The 18,621-nt window shown below is 37.4% G+C and overlaps 2 protein-coding genes across 3 annotated transcripts in view; one reads left to right on the forward strand and one right to left on the reverse strand.

The window, feature by feature from the left end:
- Positions 1 to 14,016, forward strand: part of LOC127628516 (rap guanine nucleotide exchange factor 3-like) — a 48,625-nt gene extending 34,609 nt beyond the window's left edge. For both annotated transcript variants that reach the window (XM_052105311.1, XM_052105310.1), the window contains 17 exons: positions 1,175 to 1,263; positions 1,992 to 2,070; positions 2,259 to 2,409; positions 3,713 to 3,795; positions 4,064 to 4,094; positions 5,456 to 5,534; positions 7,386 to 7,523; positions 8,428 to 8,525; positions 8,902 to 9,027; positions 10,483 to 10,664; positions 11,823 to 11,913; positions 12,279 to 12,329; positions 12,513 to 12,600; positions 12,777 to 12,841; positions 12,988 to 13,042; positions 13,187 to 13,258; positions 13,380 to 14,016. In XM_052105311.1, coding sequence (XP_051961271.1) covers positions 1,175 to 1,263; positions 1,992 to 2,070; positions 2,259 to 2,409; positions 3,713 to 3,795; positions 4,064 to 4,094; positions 5,456 to 5,534; positions 7,386 to 7,523; positions 8,428 to 8,525; positions 8,902 to 9,027; positions 10,483 to 10,664; positions 11,823 to 11,913; positions 12,279 to 12,329; positions 12,513 to 12,600; positions 12,777 to 12,841; positions 12,988 to 13,042; positions 13,187 to 13,258; positions 13,380 to 13,498 — 1,597 coding nt within the window. In that variant the 3' untranslated portion in view covers positions 13,499 to 14,016. The remainder of the gene's footprint in view (positions 1 to 1,174; positions 1,264 to 1,991; positions 2,071 to 2,258; positions 2,410 to 3,712; positions 3,796 to 4,063; positions 4,095 to 5,455; positions 5,535 to 7,385; positions 7,524 to 8,427; positions 8,526 to 8,901; positions 9,028 to 10,482; positions 10,665 to 11,822; positions 11,914 to 12,278; positions 12,330 to 12,512; positions 12,601 to 12,776; positions 12,842 to 12,987; positions 13,043 to 13,186; positions 13,259 to 13,379) is intronic.
- Positions 14,017 to 14,079: 63 nt separating this feature from the next.
- The window catches only part of LOC127628515 (integrin alpha-5-like), a 69,674-nt gene continuing 65,132 nt past the window's right edge, over positions 14,080 to 18,621 (reverse strand). The window contains exons 28-30 of the mRNA XM_052105309.1: positions 18,510 to 18,611; positions 18,191 to 18,313; positions 14,080 to 16,977 (exon numbers count right to left, since the gene is read on the reverse strand). Of these exons, the coding sequence (XP_051961269.1) occupies positions 16,897 to 16,977; positions 18,191 to 18,313; positions 18,510 to 18,611 (306 nt within the window). The 3' untranslated portion in view covers positions 14,080 to 16,896. The remainder of the gene's footprint in view (positions 16,978 to 18,190; positions 18,314 to 18,509; positions 18,612 to 18,621) is intronic.

Below are 18,621 nucleotides of genomic sequence, written 5' to 3' on the forward strand. Positions count from 1 at the left end.
TCATTTCAGAACTAATTAATTTAGTTTATATTTTAATTGCACATTTCAGTAATTTAAAACCCTTTTAATTAAAGCTGAAGTATGTAATTTTTATGTCAAAAAGTATTATCATTTTCATACAGTGCCCCTGAACAGATAGCCCCACCCTATACTCACACTATTTGGGGTGGCTGTGGCTCAGGTGGTAGAGTGGGTTGGCCACTGATCGCAGGGTTGGTGGTTCAATTCCTGGCCCACATGACTCCACATGCCAAAGTGTCCTTGGGCAACATACTGAACCCCAAGTTGCTCCCAATGGCAGGCTAGTGCCTTAACAGATCTGCTGTCATTTGGTGTGTGTGTGTGTGTGTGTGTGTGTGTGTGTGTGTGTGTGTGTGTGTGTGTGTGTGTGTGTGTGTGTGTGTGTGTGTGTGTGTGTGTGTGTGTGTGTGTGTGTGTGTGAGCGTGTGTGTGAGCGTGTGTGTGAGCGTGTGTGTGAGCGTGTGTGTGTGTGTGTGTGTGTGTGTGTGTGTGTGTGTGTGTGTGTGTGTGTGTGTGTGTGTGTGTGTGAATGAGTTACAGTGTAAAGTGCTTTGAATACTGTTAAGGTTAAAAAGGAGATGCTCTTAATCTGTCACTTGAGATGCTCAAACAAAAAGAGCAATGTTTAGAAAGAGCTGCAGCATTTACACAATTCAGGGAAATCAGCCTACACAACCTATGTATAGTTTTGACTGCATATTAACCTGGGACAGGAGAAAGCATTTAAGCACTGAAAAAGTAACATCAACATCATACAAAATACTGAAACTTACTCATTTGAATTGTGTTTTCTTATTTTAGGAGAGTATATTTTTCTCACAGCATTAGGCTCACTTTAGCAAACTCAAATGCAGCTTTAAACTGTAAAACATATAAGTAAAATCAGTCACATTTAAAAGTATGTGGAAACAATATCCGCAATGAGAGTGCCAGTTCGGTTGTACATGAATTTGTGTGAAATAAAGGACTTTAGCTCAGCTACAGCAGTGTTACTTTACACTGAAAAACAAGCTTGAGCATTAGTCATCACTATTACTTGATTTCAAGTGTTTTAAACCAATTATGAAACCATGGAGGACATCTAATTATCAATATGAATTACCCACCTCCTACCCACACACAAATTATTCAGATCTGTCTCCATCTATCTCAGGTATACAGTAATATCAGGAACACCAGAGAAGATACTAGAACACATGCTGGAGACAATTAAATTGGAAACCAATGGCACTGATTTTGTAGGTATGGTATTGTCTCTTTGAGATTGTAATTTTGTTATTTTTAAGCAGGGGCCATCAAACTTTTTCAGGCTATGGACCCCCTTGGCAAATGGAGATTACTTCCTTTACAAATGGAGTGTGCATTTTATGCCAAGCCTACAGTATATAAACCTGTGTATAGTACCATATTTATGTACTTACTTTTCATTATAATTTACAATACTTTATATTTTACAATTTCTTTGATATATTTTACATGATACATTTGAAATTAAGAGGGAAAATGAAATGTTAAGCTGAACTTTATCTTTTTAACTGTAGCTTAGGCTGAAGTAAACTTTATATTGTAATTTGTAATGCATAGTTTAATTTTACACAGAAAAGTTCAATAAATCAATAAAATAGAAAAATCAATAAATGGCCCCCTGTTAGGCCGAAACATACTCTATGCAAGTACGTGAACGCAGACGCTTCTAGCTATGCAAGCTCGATTTCATGCTGTAGTGATGTGGCCGTGGCGGAGCGACGTGTGTAGAGACTGCGTGCTTGCAATGCATCAGGCAAGTGTCACATCTGCGTACTTGTATACTTGCATACTTGTATACAGTACTTGCATAAAGTATTTTTCTGGCCTTTTAAGACCCCTGCTTTAAAGAATGATTCAGATTGTTCTGGTGTTCTCCAAACTGCTTAAATAAGAAAAAATGTCCCTTTTAATGCCATTTATGAGCCTTTGTTGTGCTCCTACAGATCCCAGTGTGAGTGACTTTCTCTTAACACATCCTGTCTTCATGCCCTACAGTCAGTTCTGTGCGGCCCTCCAGCATCAATATCCTGACACTGAACAAACCACTCAAAATCATCTTCATATTGCTATTTTAGTCTCAACTTTTTCTTTGGTTTGATAATAGTGCTATTCAGTGTCTGTAATTCCTGTCAGAGAGCACAAACCTGAATTGCAACAATAATTGTATAAAGTGTGTTTGGTCCAATATCATTGCTTAACTGCTGTAGCACTTATCTAGCGGAGCCATCAGAAGGCTCAGATCTGGAGAAGGCAGCATACGCTCTCAACACCAAACAGAAGATTGTGAAGCTGGTGGGTCATTGGGTGGCTCTGTATGGTCTGCTACTGAGGGATGACCCTGTGGCCTCAGAATTCCTGGAGGTTAGTGTAATCACAGTGTATAAAACTGAATAGTCATTAGGGATGACCAAAATATTGACCATAGGTATCAGCCAATAGAGCACAACAATCTGGTATTGGAAGTTAAAATCCCATTTATATTTAACATAGGGGAACATTTATAGACAGACTGTACCCTGAGATCTGAGGTTGTTTTTTGTTGGTATATGCTTCTGATGAAGCCATCAGTCCACGTTATTTCAAAGTGTTTTGAACTTTTTGTTTAAAAGAAGAATTTCTGATGAAGAACTACACTACCCATGATCCTGTGGGGGAAAATCCACCAATCAGAGAATCACAGTATACAAAGCACGCCAAATCTGAATATTTTGCAATAATATTAAAATATATTGTTTACATACTTATAATCAAAAACTTAGTTTTACATATTTCCATTGTTTTAATTTATTGCTTTTTGCAATGCTTCATGGGATTGTGGTTAATTACCTAATTAAAGATTTTAAATGCACAGTCTTGAACCTTCATCTTGTCCAATTTTTAAATACTTGTTTGCTTAAAATCAAAGCATGTAATCTTGTGATTCACCTCAGAGCTGTTCATGGCTTAGAAAGATTTTTTGAAGACTTTAAAGAAATGCCTATGGAAAAAATGAATGGGCAAAAATACATAACATTTGTCTGATTAGGTCAATGTCAGACAATACATATTATACTCTTTCTCTATGCCAGGTTTAAAAAAGGACATAATGTTTAAATGCCTTATTTCACTGTATTATGAGAAAACTAAAAAAATCACATTGGTTTTTGGCCGTAAAATTAAGATAATAATCAGTTCTATGTGAGCAAAATAATAGTTATATAATTTGGCATAAGCCCTGTCCTACGGTTCCGATGCTTGCTTAAACCGTCAGATCCTGCCAGAGGTAATGACGGAAAGGGAGCGGAGCGGAGGTGGGGTGGGATGGGGGATGAAAACACAGAAGTATGTAAACAATGATAGGCAGCTGGCAGGCTTATAAGCGGAGGCTGTATTGTTATTGGATGAGATGCCTGATAGAATGAATACCGAGATCTTCCTTCTAGAACTACACGTATGCTTACATTTATTGGTATTGGCCAAAAAAACGGTGCATTCTTAATAGTTCTAGTACTTCTCTGATGGAATTTCCTTTTTCTTTTTTTTTTCTTTACATTTTTTCACAATTCTTCAGATGTTTTTTTTATAGAGTGAGACTAGGGTGATACTCTTAAATGACACATTTAAGTTCCTCAACTTGAACAAAAAGTAAAAAAATGTATGACTGAAATCTCCATCTTTGTGGTAGAAATTCAGGGAGGGGGTGATGGCTGATTCAAGGCTATCCAGCATGCTCAGAGAACAGCTGAGGGACAAGAGAAAGACCAAAATGTAAGTAATACACTTCCCAATGTATATGTACGCATACTTACCACACACATCTGCTCACACAAACACACTCAGAGTATTGTTGCCAACTGCATCACTCAAGAGCATCTTTGAGCTGCAAGCCCATTAATGCTATAACCATAAACATAATCTTCCCTTGACCTGCTTTTAGATTGTACATACCTCTAATTTTGTGTCTGTAATGTACTGTATGTCAGTGAACCTCTTTCACAATCCTACAATTGTACTCCTTTATTCTCTCTCCTTTCAGAACTGAGAATGGATGCCACACTCTGATGAAGGTAAGAGGCACTTGGGGTTTTCTCAGTCTATGGGAAAATTGCAGGGATAAGAATAGACCAATAAATCCTTCGAACGGCTGTATGACATAGAATAAGAAAAAATAACTCACTGGTGGAAAAGTCAACAGCTCTCTGCCCAGAGTTGCTTTAGCAATTTCAGAGAACAAAACAAAAGTAATCCAGGTGAGATGGAGCCATATATTACATGGCACGCTATGAGCATTGAAATGAGCGCACATTAAAAGTGGGTTATATAAAATCCTGTCAACCGTTATATTGTTTGCAATCTATTTCAGAAGTGCATCAAAATGATTACAAATGATTGAATGATAATTAATGTGACATTGTTTCCATATAGTGCAACTTTACTGCAAAACTTATCTTGCCTGTTTAGGTTAGGAAGCACTGCAGTTGAATCAACTTAATGTGTTAATTCAGTGTGATTAATCATGCCCCCTGACCTGTACTTCAATTCCAATTGTCCTACCATCACAGCACTGTCTCTTAAAGGTGCACTCAGTATTTTTTTTAATGTGTCGTCTTGGACTTACACTAACACCTAGGGACCTGGATGCAGCATCATTCAAACACAGTAGTTTTCTATTACAAATGTCATTGTAGAAAATCACTATTTACAGTTAGCTTTGATTCATTTAACCCATGAGTTAATCCAATAACAAGGCGATTAAGGAGATTAAGGAAGTGGTATTTGGCTGGTCATGTGATCATAATATGGTAGCCCCCATGAGGGGACCCTCTCCATGTAGAATAAAACAGCTTTTATAAGGTTGCTGATATGACTGGAGTCTCCATCTCTTGTGCGTGGTCTTGATTTTATGCATATGTTTTACAATTAAAATGTGTTTCTTTAGAAGTAGAACTTTTTTAAAGAGCAAAGTATTACTGAGTGCACCTTTAATTATTTTAATTTGGCTGCTATTTGCAGCAAATTTACATTATGAGTGTCATCCACACAAATTGCTGAACCTAGTAATTACACAGATTTTTTGGTGTTCTTGGAACTGAATGTGTTAATTACAAAAAATAAATATGCAATTAGTTGCAATTAAATCTTTTAATCGATTGACATTGCTTTAATGCCACGTGGACCATTCTTCCTTGATCTCTGACTGTACCAAACCTTGTCTCTGATTTCTCACATTCTTGAAATAAGAACAAATAGCTTTGGCTATTTTCACCCACACAGAAAATTCATAGTACCTGAGAACATCAAGTGCTGTCCATCCTTTTATTTATTTATTTGATTCCCAGTCTGTCTACAGCAAAAATGTTTCCCAGAAAAGTTATCTTTTGAAGCATCTTAAGCGCTGGTATCTAATATGGTCATCTGTTTGTTTCAGTTGAACCAAAAATTTGATTGGTTTTCCACTCACGAAGAGCCTGTGGGGAAACTGCTACCAATCAGAGCTCAAGACAAAGGTTTGTTTTTACTTCTGTGAAGAGTTTTAGTAACTAAGTGACTTACAAAAGAGGAAAACATCAGCGAATCATCTTAAGGAGACAGTGGTACGAAAAGAGCCATACTACAAAGTTTCACTATCATCAGAATAGTATACAAAACAGATTTAAGTGCAACAAGAATTGTAAATATATATATATATATATATATATATATATATATATATATATATATATATATATATAAAGTGCTTTTGGAAAAGGTGTGTTTTTAGCTGTTTTTTGAAGATAGAGAGTGAGTCAGCTTCACGGATTGAGTTCGGAAGGTCATTCCACCAACGTGGTGTGATGAAACTGGAAGTCCGGGAAAGTGCTTTGGTGCCTCTCCGTTTTGGTACGTTCCTTAGCCGACCGCAGGCTTCTGGTGGGAACGTAGCTCTGCATAAATGTTTTTAGGTATGCTGGAGCAGACCCAGTGACTGTTTTGTATACCAGCATCAGGGCCTTGAATTTAGTATGTGCATGAACCGGCAGCCAGTGGAGAGAGACAAAGAGTGGTGTAACATGTGCTCTCTTAGGTTCATTTAAGACCAGACATGCTGCTGCATTCTGGATCATTTGGAGATTTCTAATAGCACATGCAGGGAGGCCTGCAATGAGAGCGTTACAGTAGTCCAGTCTAGTTATGACAAGTGACTGAACGAGCAGTTGTGTGGCATGTACAGAGAGGAAAGGTCTTATTTTCCTGATATTGTAGAGTGTAAATCTACATGATCTTGCAGTCTTTGAGATGTGCTCTGTGAAATTTAGCTCATCATCAATGGTTACCCCTAGATTTCTGACCATTTTGGAAGGCGAAACTGCAGTTGGACCCAGCTCCACGGTCATGTTGTGTTCAACAGCAGGGTTGGCTGGAAAGACAAGGAGTTCGGTCTTGGCTGGGTTGAGTTGCAGGTGGTGTTCCTTCATCCAGGCTGAGATGTCTGCCAGACTGGCAGCGATTCGAGCGGTCACTGTGGTGTCGTTGGGCTGGAAAGACAAGTAGAGTTGCGTGTTATCAGCGTAGCAGTGGTAAGAGAAACCATGTGACTGGATGATGGGTCCCAGTGATGTTGTGTATATGGAGAAGAGACGTGGCCCAAGCACTGATCCCTGAGGTACCCCATTAAGTAACTGATGTGGCTTGGATACCTCCCCTCTCCAGGCTACCTCAAAAGACCTTTCTGAGAGATAGGCATTGAACCAGCCAAGCACAGTTCCAGTGATGCCCAGTTTAGAGAGGGTGGAGAGTAGGATCTGATGGTTGACTGTGTCAAAAGCAGCAGAAAGGTCCAGCAGAATCAGAATGGATGATCTGGTTTCAGCTTTCGCCTCCTGTCTCAGCGACTCCGTGACAGACAGCAGGGCAGTCTCAGTGGAGTGTCCACTTTTGAAGCCTGACTGATTGTCATCCAGCAGCTTGTTCTGTGAGAGATCTGATTGAAAACTGCCCTTTAAGTGTTTTTGCCATGAATGGGATGAGAGAGACTGGTCTGTAGTGTTCTATCTGTGTGGGGTTAAGTGCAGGTTTTTTCAGCAGTGGGGTTACTCGAGCCTGCTTAAATGTAGTGGGAAAAGTGCCTGCAAGAAGAGATGTGTTAATTATGTGTGTAAGTGCAGGTAGGATGGACTGAGAGATGGCCTGGAGAAGGTGTGATGGAATGGGGACAAGGGAACAGGTTGTGGGGTGGTTGGAGAGGAGGAGTTTAGAGACCTCAGTGTCAGTTAAAGGAGAGAACATAGAGAAAGAAGAGTTGCATACAGAGAATTCCACTCTTTGTGGAAGCACTAATGACATTGGTACATTTAAGTGTTCTCCTTGTCTGTTTACAGTCTTGTATGAGATCTTTAAACCGGACCATACGGCTGTAACTGTAATGCTGCCAGTCGATGCCTCAGTGAAGGACATCTTGTCTACATTAGTGGACCCGGAGAAAAACTATGTGCTTATCAAGATAAATTCCTCAGGAGGTAAGCCATGAAATTCAGATGATTTTGATTAAGTGTTTCTGTCTATAATTTTTCTGCTTTCTCAGTTGTGATGTGCCTATGTGTCAGAACTGCTGAAGTGCAGTACTTACAGGAATAGTTCACAAAAAAAAAAAAAAAAAAAAATGTCATCATTTACTCACCCTCATGTCTTTCCGACCCCACATGATTTTCTTTCTTTTGCGAAACACAAAAGGATATGTTTTATTGAAATATTGTTTTTTCACATTGATGGCAGTGGATAGTGGCTTGCTTTTAAGCTTAATAAAGGGCCCCAAAAGTATCATTAAAGGAATATTCTGGGTTCAATACAAGTTAAGCTCAATCGACAGCATTTGTCATAATGTTGATTACCACAAAACTTTTGACTCGTTCCTCCTTTTAAAAAAATAAACAAAAAACTGAGATTAAAGTGAGGCCCCCATTAACAGTAAGTGCCTTACTGTTACCCAGATTTTTGCTTTTCTTTAAAGAAAAGGAGGGATGTGTCAAAATGATTTTTTTCTGGTAATCAGCATTATGGAAAATGCTGTCGATTGAGTTTAAATTGTATTGAACCTGGAATATTCCTTTAAGTAGTCCATGTTGCTTTTGCGTCTTATTCCAAGACTTCTGAAAGCATACGCTAGGTTTTTGAGGGATGTAACCTAAAATTTGAGTCATTTTTAAGAGAAAATCTTGAGAGAAGACTTGTTCATGCGAGAAAGTTCTAACACGCAAGCCACTGTGAACGTGTTTCTCTCATGGCGCTCATGAATGCGCAATGGACATCAATTATGACAGCATTTTTATTTTTGGGTGGCCTACTCCTTTTAAAAAACAGTCAAATTTCAGTTTTTGTCTTGCATATGTGTGTTTATAAGTTTTTCTGGTTTGTTTCTCTCAGACAGGGTCCAGCTCAAGTTGGAAGCCACAGCGGTGTCTGCCTCTTTAGGAGTAAACGAGAGGCTTTTTCTCTGTTCTGCCAGTCAAGTGGAACAACTGGTGAGAGACTATTTTATTATTATTATTATTATTGCTTTATAGGACAAGATCCTCACTGTTGCAAAGAGATTCTAGGCATACAAATTAGCTTTAAGCAACATATTTGTAGTCTACATATTTACTCTAAGATCTGATCTGATAAGTGCAAGACTAGTTCTGAACTTTTAAAAAAGCGTATCATGGTTATACATTGGTATTCTTTGAAGAACCTTGGAATACCAGGGTACATAAATATGGCAATCATTGTGCATTGATATTTAAAATATTTCAGAGGGAACCAGTAAGATTGAATGAATAGAATTCAAAATTGTACATTTAAAAATTTTAAAGACAGTAGTTTGATTTCTCTGGTGTGGGTATGTTTTGCCGCTGACAGACCCCCCTGAAAGAGCAGCTCGGCCCAGAGAAGAACACCATGGACACACTGGAGCAGATGGGCTTCAAAGACATCGCCAGCCAGCTGACCAGCTACGACTGGGAGCTCTTCACGGCCATGCATGAGGTACCTGCCATACCAAAACACCAACACTAATAACACAATGTGAGTTTCATTAGACAATCTGTGGCGCCATTTGTAGCAGGTAAATAAGGAATTAGGGAGAAAAAAATTATTAATAAAAAAACAACCAAGCCTGGCCAAGCTGGTTAGGTTGGTAAGTTTTGATGGTTTTAGATGTGTTTTGGGCACTTATCAGCTTGTCGGGCTTGGAGACCTGCTGGTTGAACAGATAAACCAGCTTAGACCAGTAAAACACCTAGACCAGCTAAACACAAGCTTGGACAGGTTTTTTTTTCTTCTTTTTTTCAGCTGGAATGAAACAAAAATAACAAATTACTAATTCTAAGGTGAAATAAGAGATACATATTTGTAAAGGCCGAGGATTTGCTATTTGTTACTAATCACTCCTGAATCATAGTACTATTTTTTGTCTGATTAGAGCACTACAGCAGTGTGACATTTTAATAAATTATCAGCACTCCATGTATCAGCGGACACCAGCATTTAAATATAAATAGTCTTGCATGTTCAGTGACAAATACGTCACAGGATGCGATCAGTGTTGTGTGCAGTTTATCTGAGAATCATTTGCAGAGTGTCAGATCAGATTAGTCAGTGAAATACTTCCGCTGTTCACACCTGCTCTGGGTAAACTTGAACAAAATATGACGCCTTCATTGACGCCTGTTCAGAAATACATGTATGGTTATTTATCAGATGAATGCATGTTTCTTGAGGCATTTCATTGACTGTTCTTCAATGTGTAAGTTCAGAACAATCAAAGTTCACCTGAACAAGTATTAAGAGTACAAAAGCAGCTCGTATCTTAGAGAGTAGTGATGTAGGCTATTTAAACTAGTCTGACTATGTAGTATTTATTCAAAGAAAATATAGCTTTTATGAATATTTTAAAAGTCACTTCTGAATCTGTACAGTTCACTATAAAATAATATATAAATAAGTATAATAATAAATTAATAAATAATAATAGTAAAACATAATGATGTAATAATGAAAATATAATAATAGTAAACCTAATTTACTGAACACCTTTCATACAAGAAAAGTTCAGAATACTTTTACAAACAATTTCATTATTATTATTATTATTATTATTTTAATACCATATTAGTCTTGTTTACTAACAAGAAAAATAGAAATTACGAAAGTGAAACTTTATTTTTATTTTGAATATTAAAACAAATATTTATGTTATTTAATTATAAAAGTCAAATGAAATGAATTACAAAAATGGGGTTAAATATGCTTGTGGCAGGGCGGAGGGCGGGGCCGGGTCGTGATCATACACACCCGGTCCCGTATTAGGCTAATTAAGCCTCCGTGAGGGATAAAGGTCAACTGCAGTCCACAATGCTCTAAAAGAGCAAAACATTTAAGATTTTTCATTTTAATTTAACTGTAACACAGGTCATCCATAAGTAATTTTTTGTCCTACAGGTGGAGCTGGTCTACTATGTTTTCGGACAGGAAAAATTCCCAGGTGCCACCCCAGCTAACCTTGAGCGCTTTGTTCGCCGCTTCAACGAGGTGCAGTACTGGGTGGTCACTGAACTGTGTCTGTGTGAAGACCTGGTCAAGAGAGCCGTACTACTGAAGAAGTTCATCAAGATGGCCATTGTGTGAGTATTCTCTATATGGATAATAATCAATAAACTTACGATACTCCCACAAGATTCAAGGTTGTTAGCAGCTGTTAACTATTACAATACATTTGCAATAAATACACTATAAAATGTCTACTATCCATAAAGCTATCCTACACCTGTCTACACTTGCTAACATCAGCAAGTCCATCTGACCCACTAATGGCACTTTTCCACTGCACGTTACGGTTCGACTCGACTCTGCTCTGTTCGCTTTACTTTTCTGAGATTGCTTTTCAACTGCAGTTTAGTCCAGCCTCAACGTGGGTGGGATTATAGGCTGCTCATCATAGTTGTGTTGCCCCATCCAGCTCTCGTTGGATCCTCTCCTCGGCTACAAACGAGATGAAAATCTGCACCTCGTTTATTGACCACGGCGTGGTTTTGTGCACAGCCATATCTTTTTACAATTTGAAAGTCGCATATGATGAAACTGCTATCCCTGTTGCTAATTTTAAAACTAGCGGGTTGATGTCCCGTGTCGCAAATCCAGTGACGCTGGTAGTGACGATTCTCTCTGACCAATCAGTGATCTGCAGGGTTTTGGCGTCACATTTAGTATCAGCTCGGCTCGCTTGGAACCTCGACCGAGCTGGAACTAAAAAAGTACCAAGTACCAGGTACTATCCACTGTGGAAAACCCCAGAAAAGCGAGCAGAGTCGAGCCATACCGTGCAGTGGAAAAGCCCTATAAGAGTCATTCACATAACCCCTTATCAAAATGTGTTCACTTCGTGTTTCACAGCACTCTTGCTTAAGAGAATTTGCACACATGACCATACTATGTTTTAGAGAAATACACTCACATGCAGATAGGTGCAGTGCACATCCATTGTGACAGAAATATGCACAAATCTAACGCCCCCGGACCAATGATGAAACACGATAAATGGGGACCAATCCAAGCAAAATTATCAAGGAGCATCCCCCGGTCTGACAATGACATAAACTGTTACCCACCCTAAATATCAAAATGCCCCACTAAAGATCCGCTCCTGGTCTTTTTTATAACAGTGTCCCTAATATCAACAATATCACCATTCATTTACAGCGAGATCAACACAGTTGTCATGTTTGCATCAAGAAGGATGGTTTGTGATTTGGGGATCTGAATATATTTCTGTTCTGTTTCAGTTTGAAAGAGCAGAAGAACTTGAACTCTTTTTTTGCTGTGATGTTCGGGCTCAGTAACACTGCCGTTCAGAGACTTAATAAAACATGGGAGGTAAGGACAAGTAAGCAGTCAGCCTCTGCAAAGGCTCTGTGTAATCGCAAATACTATATTTGAGCGTCTGTTGTACAAGTATGAAGGATGGTGTGCGGCAGTAGCGTAACTTGGATCTGTGGTCATATTTAAGGTTTCTTTTGGTTGACCACTGCCCTCTGTCACCCCAGTTACGCCACTGGTGTGCGTTCTTAGCGAACAAGCTTTGTTGCTAGCTTTTAATTTAGTTAATGTAAAATGCATGCATTCAATTTTCATAAATCAATAACATTCTGTAAATTGTGAATAATTTATTGGTTTTGGTTATTTTGAATATGAAAAATCTGACTAAATGAAACCATTTTCTACTTCATGTGCATTAACAGAGGCTACCAAACAAAACCAAAAGGATCTACTGCGCATATGAAAGATTAATGGTAAGAGCAAATTTTAAATGTTCAGATTTACAAGCAGGTTTTACAAGGATTACCTAACAGTGCTACCCAAATGTGATTTATGAAATTGTCTTTAATCATACAAGGGTGTTAGCCTATAGGCTCACATTATGTATTATTGAAAATGTTAAGTGTTTCACATTCATATTGACATATGTGTTGTAGGATCCATCCCGTAATCACAGAGCCTACAGGCTGATTGTAGCCAAACTCAGCCCTCCTTATATTCCCTTCATGCCTCTACTACTTAAAGGTACAGTTTGCTAATTTATTATTATTTATATTTTTGTCTATTTACATCATGAGCTATTTAATGTTTACGGAACAGCAAGGTGAAAAAAAAAAATACTTGGTGAAAATATTTTTAGGTGTTGAATTTGACCATTCAGTTGTTGACCCAATCTATCACGTATTTATTTATTTTTATAGATATGACATTTATACATGAGGGAAACAAAAACTACACTGATAAATTGGTCAACTTTGAGAAAATGGTAAGTTTGTGGGCTTACATATTGGTTTGCTTCCTGTGAATTTTTAAACATTCTTTAACTTAATATTCAATTAACGCTACACTTGAGAGAGAGAGAGAGAGAGAGAGAGAAAACATTTAAATTAATGTTTTTTATCCTTTCTGCAGCGCATGATTGCCAGGACACTGAAGACAGTTCAAGAGTGCCGAAGTCAACCTTACGGTAATACTCCCCCTAGTGGTTTGGATGTCAGGATGTCACAGGTTTTAGCTGTGAAGCATTCGATTTCCATGTTGGTCATTCAATTTGAGAAAAAATCTGACTGTAAATAACAGATGTTTTTGATAAATTTTTCCTCTTTTGCAGTACCTTCATCGCCACAAAAAGGTTTGACAGAGCGAATGTTCTTGGATGCCCAAGCCATCCGAGTATCAACAAGTATGTTGTTGTTTTTTTCTACTTTCAGTACGTGTACTGTCCAGTCTGTGTCCTTGCTATGCATCATGATTTCTACAGAATAAAAACAGCTTCATTGATTTCTCCCTCTTATCTCTTGTAGATTCAGATCAGTCTCTGACCCTCTGCAGTGCCATCAATGTCAGACAGTACATTCAGAATCTTAAAGTGATTGACAATCAGAAGAGACTTACTCAGTTATCCAGAACTATAGAGCACTGAGAAACCATCAGACTGCCTTTCCTCACTCCATATTGGAGAAAATATCTCATCCATTCATTTTAATGTGGCGGATGAAATCCATGATCACCCTATGTGTGGTTAATTGGTGTAACGCTTTGTCACTCAGTGCTACATGGACTATACTTAGCCCAAGCATTGGCTGGGAATAAAAAATTGTGTGGTGACCATTTCCTTTGGTGCCTTGTCATAAATGTTCTGATTTAACTGCTTGGCCCCCTTTGGGCTGTATCTGAAATACATACTACACCACGGTCAATTAACTTCACTTTAGTGGCACTGCTGGCATTCACTGTTATTTATAAAATGTGTAACAGTATTCTGGCCTGTACAGAATGTGAGCAAGCACTGGAGAACAACAGTGTACAGATTATTACTAGCTGCTGTATATACTAAGTCAAATACGACAATGATAAACCAATTAAATACAATGACAATAGCACAATCAGATTTTTAGACAATATAATTATAGAAATATATATCTTATGCACGTTTATTGAAGTGTGTATATATTTTTTATAAATACATTATTGAAAATGTGTGGTGCATGTTGTTGTTTGATATATTTTTTTATCTTTAGGGTGGGAAAGTGGTCGTCTCTTCATGTGACCGGGAGGGGGGTGTCAGAAGTTTCTAGCGGGCACAAGGAAAATCTATGCTGCGATATATTAGTAGATTCCACAGAACAATTATGCTAAATAATAACAGAAAGGAAATTAAATGTCAGAGTAACAATCAGAATTTGTAGAAAAAGATTTATTTTAAAATGAAAACTGTGAATACAAATAATTACTTGAACATACCTCTAATTCTCCCCAATATGGGGTGATGAAATACAATGTCAAATCAGTATCAGCTAAAAATTTAAATATTCTCCTCACCAAACTTATATTTACAACTCAAAACAAAAACAGGAATTTGGCAAAAAAAAAATTATAAAAAAAAAAAAAAAGACAAACCCAGTGTTTCCTCCTGCTTTAATTGCCAAAAAAAAAAAAAAAAAAAAAAACCTAACATTGAGGAATAAATATTTTTTTTATTTTTTTTTTGAAAATGTTCAAAAGAGATAACATATTAATGAAAATTTAAAAAGTATTCAAGTGGTCTCTGAGTCAATTAGTTGGTTTTGTGAAAGTAGTGTTGCTGTATAACGTAAAAACTACAGTAAAAGTGTTCATAAAATACCACAGGCAGTATCGTCGACAAGACAATTTACTGGACTTTTATGGCACAAAAATAGTTAACGATTGAAAATAGGCCTTTTATTTATTTTATTTTTTTGGGCAATGGAATAACCATTTGTGCCATTCAAATGTTGACATCTAAACATTTGTTTGGCCACACAATTGACTACACTGTACTTCCGGGCTAATTTCATCCCTCAAACTGAGAACCTTACAACACCGCCCCCCCCTCCATATTACAATTATTGTAATTAACAAAAAAATTAATAATAATAATATTGCACTTCCATACAGGTCCTACATAATCCACAGTTTCAACTGCATTCCCTCTCTAAGTGGCTTGCTGAAACTTTCATGCTGAATGATTGCAGTTGCATCCTGTCTAATTCGGCCACTTCAGCACCATGATGTACGGAGGCATTTCTACACTCTGAATGTCATTCACTCTGGCTCTCCATAAGCATTTTGACAAAAATCTCTCATATCTTCACATCCAGACACACACCTCTCCATAAACACACAAAGGGTCACACACAAGCAGATTAACACTACATGCACAAACAATACACACAAAACAAACAACTTTACAGGTGTATTTCAACATTCAATCCCTGGTTGAGGCCGCTGCCTTGGAAGAGGTTTGCTTTTAGTCCATGAGTCAATTGATTTTGACCTCAAACACCATTTGTGTGGTTAACTATGCTGTACAAAAGGGATAGTTCTCACAAAAATAAAAATTCTCTCATTTACTCACTTTCATGTCATTCCAAAACAGTTACCTGTTTGGTACAACATAAAATAATTTTCAATTTTGGATGAACTATGTCTTTATGTATGTATATGTGTGTGTAAACAATAACCTGCATTTGCACTGACAAATGGACTTTGCAAAAATCTTGTTCCAAGTCCACAGTGGTTCTCTGTTCGCCCACAGAAGTTTGGAGGGACAACTGTAGGGTACATGTGGGAAGTAATCGGCCCCCATTTTCTGACTCTTTTTGCTCTTTGGCTCCAAGAGTCTGATATCGTAAAAGGCAAAGCACAGCTCTGCTTCAAGGCATTCGCAAGGTTTCACAGGCTCTGTGTAGATCCAGTCGTGTCCCAGGCACTTTTAAGGCACCGTTACCATTTGTTATAGTAAACTTTGGAACATAACAGGACAGAAAGAGTTGGTAGTCAGCGGGGAAGAACAGTCGCCTTCCGTGAAGGATCCTGGCAATGTTTGAATGGTAATGTCTGCTGCTTTTCCACAATATACCCGAAACCATTTGGCTTGTCTTTTATAAAAGATACAGAGGTGACTGAGCTGAAAACATCTCATTCTAACTGAAAATCTATCTAAGGCCATTGTCAAGATGAGGCAACCAGGGTCTGTGATAATGGGGCCCCAGTAATATCCCCTATTGTATAGTCTACAATTTGGGCCCATGATTAGGGCCCACCCATCAAAATGTTGTCCCATGTCCAGTGAAATTAAGCAATGGCCCTGCATAGACTTTCAATAAAGATATCACAATTAAAAAAAAGAATCTACAGAAAAACAAACAGCAGGAAACTGGAGATGAGGGTCCATGTGAGGTATCCAACGACCTCGTTTTCACTTTAAAAACACAACAAACAAACAAACAAAACACCACCTGTATTAAAGTCTTTGGTTGTTTGTGAAATACTGCAAAGAAGTTTTTTGGTGTAATTGTGAAATACCATGATGAAAATGTAAAATGCTACACTGCAGATTGTTTAACCATCTGAAACACTTACAATATATGAGGTGGGGACTAAGACAAAAAAAAGTGTTGAGACATAATAAATGTTACTCTTAATATTAGTGCAGATGAGTGAGTCTTGGGCAAAATCCGTAGGAGAGACTCTGTTTATCTCCTTTAGCGGTTGCCAGGCAAGCGATTCTGAGTTTTGGTTAAGATTAACCCAAACTGTTTGTAAGTGGTAGACTATAATTGGTGAATAAAAATCGAAACCCACAGCAAGCATAACAATAACGTAAAATAAACACGTATGTCAACATTCATTTGGCTTTGAGTCTTCAGGGTCTCATCATCTAGTGCAGTGAAGATCCAGTGATCTTTTATCCCTATTCCTTTACTGCAGTCTAGTCTTTTAAAAACAGCAAGTAACCTTTGGATGGCCTCTGGTGAAGAAACGTTTTTGGTATGGTTCTCTAAATTCTTTAGTAGTTTAGGCCTCAGATGCAGCCTGAGGTTTGAGCTGGGCTTTTTCCATGGCGGTGCTGTAGGGAGTTCTCTTGAAGAAACCAAGCTACAGGATGCAAGAAGAGAAGTGATAATAATTGGTTTATGATTAGGTAGCTCACCTGACAACATAGAATAATAGTTTGTTTACAATTTGTAACAAGCTAGTCTGACAGCAATAGATCATTTGATAATGAGTTAAAAAGTTGTCACCCTAGAATGAATAAGAATTTGTGTAGGTTTTGTTACAAGCTAATGGACTATAAAGGATAAGAAATGTGTTTACAGCGAATATAAAGAATAATAACTTGTTTATCGCTAATTACAAGCTAGCGTGACAACAAAGGATACAAATTTGTTTACGATAAGTTACAAGCCATCCCAGCTTGAAAGAATAATAATTTAAGATAAGTTACAAGCAAATCCAAATACAAAGGACAATAATTTGTTTACAATATGTTACAAGCTAGCCAGACTAAAAAGTATAAGGATTTATTTACAATACATTACAAGCTAGTCTGACTAAAAAGGATACAAAATGTATTTAGGATAAGTTACAAGCTTGCCCAACTAAAAAGGACAATAGTTTGTTTACGATAAGTTACAGGCTAAACTGACTACAAAAGGATAATAATTTGTTTACGATATATTACAAGCTAGTCTGACTAAAAGAGGATAAGACATTTGTTTAGGATATGTTACACTAGAGCCACTCAAAAGGACAATAATTTGCCTACGATTAGTTACAAGCTAGTCAGACTTCAAAGGATTTTGTTTACAATGTTACAAGCTAGTCAGACTTCAAAAGGATTTTGTTTACGTTGTTACAAGTTAGTCCGGCTACAAAGGATTTTGTTTACAATGTTACAAGGTAGTCTGGCTACAAAGGATTTTGTTTACGATGTTACAAGGTAGTCTGGCTACAAAGGATAAAAATGTGTTCATGACATGTTACAAGCTAGTCTTACTAAAAAGGAAAACAATTTGTGATAAGTTAGAAGCTACAAAGGAGCTTGACTACAAAGGATAATAATTTGTTTATGATAGGTTGCAAGATAGTCCAACTAAGGCAAGTTTAAGAAATTTGTTTACGGTAAGTTACAAGCTAGCCCAATTTCAAAGAATGTTGTTTATGATATGTACAAGCTATAACAAACAAACTGGTCCGACAACAAAGGATAAGAATTTATTTCCAAATAATTAAAAACTAGTCCAACTATGTAACTTATAAAAACACAACAAGAAATACAATGCTTATTAAATTGGCAGCCATCACGCACCTTGTAGAGGACGTAGATCAGCAGTGCAAGCAGCAGAAGGCCGGCTAGAATAGCTAAAATGATGATCCACAGAGGAACAGCATATGTACTGTCTGGCTTGTTCCAGACCACAGGAGTGACCATCTACAGAAGGGAGATGAAAAATTCCATCCTCAGTGGATGATTTTAACTAGTATGCTAAAAATATAGTTAAAATATATATATATATATATATATATATATATATATATATATATATATATATATGACACAATGGCTAAGGAAGGAGAAATTAAATGGATCAAATAAAAAGGGGAAAATTAAACTGTATGACGTTTACCTTTTTAGCACCACTAGGATTTACAATAGGCACTATGGCATAAGGCATCTTTTCCACTTTGTAACTAGCAAGGCACTCCAGAATGATGTTTTTAAATGGATTCTGCAGGGAA

The sequence above is a fragment of the Xyrauchen texanus genome, chromosome 35 (genome assembly GCF_025860055.1).
Source record: "Xyrauchen texanus isolate HMW12.3.18 chromosome 35, RBS_HiC_50CHRs, whole genome shotgun sequence".
Classification (NCBI taxonomy): Eukaryota; Metazoa; Chordata; class Actinopteri; order Cypriniformes; family Catostomidae; genus Xyrauchen; species Xyrauchen texanus.